Genomic DNA, 3,493 nt, shown 5'->3' with positions numbered 1-3,493 from the left:
TCAAATTGCCCCTGTGTGGGCGATTATGTGTGGGAGGTAATTCAGGGGGGGGGGGGAGTTTATTGAAAAATTGTGCGGTTTGTTTGTGAAATGGAACGGGAGGGGTGTCGCGCAAGGTCAGGCGGGCTTGGGTCTGCGGGTAGCGTCGGGGACGGTGCTCTCCTTGAGGGGCTTGTGCCTGAGGTAGTAGAGCTTTGCGCGGCGGACCTTCTTGTGAGCGATGACCTCTGCGTCCTTGATGAGGGGGGAGTACATGGGGAAGCCGCGCTCGACCGGGACGCCGTCGACGACGTTGCGGAGGACGAAGGCACTGGCGATGCCGCGGCGGCGCACGGCGATGCAGATGCCGGTGAAGAAGAGCGGCGGGCGGTTGTCGGCCAGCGAGTGGGCGTAGGACACGCGGATGACGTCGCCCGCGCACGGGTCCGGGACCTTGGTCGGGAAGACGGCGCGGCCCTGGCGCACCAGGCGCAGCATCTCCTCCTCGTGCAGCAGCGAGATCAGGGCGGTGGAGCGCTTCAGCGGGGACCGGCGCTTGGGGTAGCGCGGGGTGGGGACGCCCGCGACTTCGTACGGGCCCGAGGGCGCGTAGGCGCGCGGGTCCCGGCGCGTCGAGGGCGGCGGCGGCGAGCGGCGGAGCGTGGAGAAGAGGCGGCGGAGATGTGGGAGTGACATGGCGAGGGGGTTGGAGGAGAGCAGCGTGGTTAGAGAATTGGATGGAGACTTGGGGGGATGGTGGTGAGGAAGGGCAATGGCGAGGAAGGGCAATGGGCGAGGAAGGGCAATGGCATCAATGGGACCGTGGATGAGGTGTAAGAGGAGTGTAATGTGTTTGGTGATCATCGAATGGGAAGTAGACAAGCGGCGTGTTGCATGTGGTGTCGGGAGAGGTGTAAGGCGATGTAATGGCGAAGGATCGGCGAATGGGGAGGCGTCACGGCGGCGGTCTCGGGAGGTTGGGAGGTTGAGGCTGCCATTCGAGCCAAGCAGAGCAGAAGAGCAGGTGAGCAACAGCCTAGTCTAGCACCCGATCACAACACTATCGCACTGTACCCTTGTAACGGTACTGTACTCAATAGCAGTAGCAGAGCCCCCAGCCACCGCCCCCGCCCGTCGTCCCGCTGCTACCCCCTCCGTGCACCCCCCCCCCCCCAGCCATGTCGCCGCCGCCGCCGCCGCCGCCGCCGTCCCCTTCCTCGCGGACGGACGCGTCCGCGGTACGCTTGGCGCGCGTGTCCGGGAGCGCGTTCGCGGGGGTAGTCGAGCTGTTCGGCTTCCACCCCGTGGACACGATCGCGAAGCGCCTGATGAACAACGCCACACCGATACGGCAGCCGGGGATGACCTCAGCGATGGCGCTGGACGGCTTCTCGCGCGTGATCTTCCGCGACGCCCACGCGCACGCCTCGCCGCTGCGCAAGTACACCTCGCTCTTCCCGGGCCTCTCGTTCGCCGCCGCGTACAAGATCCTGCAGCGCGTGTACAAGTTTGGCGGCCAGCCGTTCGTGCGGGAGGGCATGACGGCCCGCTTCGGCCACCGCGTCGACGCGTGGGCGGGCGAGGGAAAGGGCAAGATGTGGCTCCACGCGCTCGCAGGCGCCGTCGTCGGCGTGGGCGAGGTCGTCCTGCTCCCGCTCGACGTCCTCAAGATTAAGAGCCAGAACAACCCCGCCGCGCTGCGCGGCCGCGGCCTGCTCGCCATTTTGAGGGAGGAGCGCCTGGCGGGCCTGTACCGCGGCGCCGGCTGGACGGCCGCGCGCAACGCCCCGGGCAGCTTTGCGCTCTTCGGCGCGTCGGCGTTTGTGAAGGGCAGAGTCTTTGGCTTGGACAACTTCAACGACGCCACGTTTGGCCAGACGTTTGTCGCGTCGACTGTAGGCGGCTTGGCTAGCATTACCGTCGCGAGCCCGCTGGATGTTATTAAGACGCGCCTGCAGACGAGGGACTTTGGGAGCGGCGTGAGCGGAGGCGAGATTTTGAAGCAGCTGCTGAGAAACGAGGGTGTTGGAGCCCTGTTCAAGGGATTGGTTCCCAAGGTCTTAATCGTGGGACCAAAGCTTGTGTTTAGCTTCACCATCGCTCAGCACACCATCGCCATGTTCGAGGACCTGTTGACACGAAAGGAAGAGGGAGCCGTGAGGAAAAAGTAAACGCCTCTTTGTTTATAAATCATTTTCATTTCAGTTGTAGTTAAGTTTGCAGCTTTGGTACTAACCTCCACGCCGCAGTGAGTCTAGTCCACATCAACAACCGGCTTGAACCATATCTCCCTCGCCTCCAGCGCCCCGCCTCCTCTCCCCGCGCACCCAACAAGATCCTTCACTTCCGCCCCGCCCCGCACCAACATCTGCGCCACGCGGCTCTTCCGTTTCCGAATGGCCACGCCGAGCGGCGTATCCCCCTTGCAGTCCCTCATCATCAGCGCCTCGACGACGTCGTCGCCCATCAGCTGCACCACGCCTTGCACCAGGCGCGCATCCCCCACGGTGGCGGCCGCATGCAGCAAGTGGTGCCCGCCCTCGCAGAACGCGCAATCATCGGCTGGCGCACATCCATACGCCGCGCGCACGTCGCACGCCAGCAGCCGCAGCACGAGCGCCCCGCGCCCGGAAAGAGTAAGCCGTTGCGCGAGGCGGCGCGTGGCCACGGGCGACGCGAGCGTGGACAATGACAACGCCGCAATGGTTAGCGGGTCTGCGTGCGTGGCCGCGAGGTCCAGGACGGCATCGACGGAGCCGGTGCAGCGCAGATACTCGGCGACGAGAAAGTAGGCGAGGGGGGCGTTGAGCTGGGAGCCGAGCGTGGGGTCGGAGACGAGGAAGAAGAAGGGCTGGGCGGGCGTGGGGAGGGGGGGCAGGCCGGGCGCGAGGAGGAGAAACTTGACCAGCGCGTAGTCGAGAGACGCGAGGGAGCTGAGGAGGGCCGAGTGGCGGAGGCTGGGGGTTAGCGGTCGCAGGAGGGTCGGGAGCAGGGGGAGCAGGCGGGCGCGAAGACAGGCCGTAACGTGGAGCAGGTTGTAGAGGGTGCAGGGATGGAGGTGGGGGGAGAGAGCGAGCCAGACGTCGTCGGGGAGGGAGAGGAGAGTAGGATGCATGACGGGGGGGCGGCGGGGGGGGGGGTGGGGGGCGGATGAAGTGTGAGGCAAGCAGTCGCAGAGGGGAGGAGGGGGTGTTGAATGTTTCCGTCAACGGGTGAATTATGGGGCAATTAGAGCGTTTTTCGCGGGTGATGCTCTGATTCGGTGTACTTCAGCACAATGCCACGTAAGCATCTGAGCGGGCTCGTGTGCCCTGGGAGTGGGCATGACGACGCGCAGTTACGCGGCCGATTGCGAAGGCGGAGCCGTCCATATGGCCAATGCATCGCCTTGCGCATCGCGCAACGTGCCAAGAAACTCGGCGCACGAGATCGCCGAGTCGCGCGTCATGCAAAACCTCCGATTGCACTTGACGCCTGACTAGAATAAACATGAACCCCGTGGCTGTAGCTTGTC

The 3,493-nt window shown here is 65.0% G+C and overlaps 1 protein-coding gene across 1 annotated transcript; it reads right to left on the bottom strand.

The window, feature by feature from the left end:
• Nucleotides 1–1,072: 1,072 nt before the first annotated feature.
• Nucleotides 1,073–2,077, bottom strand: CHC_T00003201001 (hypothetical protein). The gene has a single exon (XM_005714613.1). The coding sequence runs from the start codon at nucleotides 2,075–2,077 to the stop codon at nucleotides 1,073–1,075; it is 1,005 nt and encodes a 334-aa protein (XP_005714670.1).
• Between the last annotated feature and the right edge of the window lie 1,416 nt (nucleotides 2,078–3,493).

Source organism: Chondrus crispus, genomic scaffold (genome assembly GCF_000350225.1).
Source record: "Chondrus crispus Stackhouse genomic scaffold, scaffold_18, whole genome shotgun sequence".
NCBI lineage: Eukaryota > Rhodophyta > Florideophyceae > Gigartinales > Gigartinaceae > Chondrus > Chondrus crispus.
This window is presented reverse-complemented; position numbering and strand designations above follow the sequence as displayed.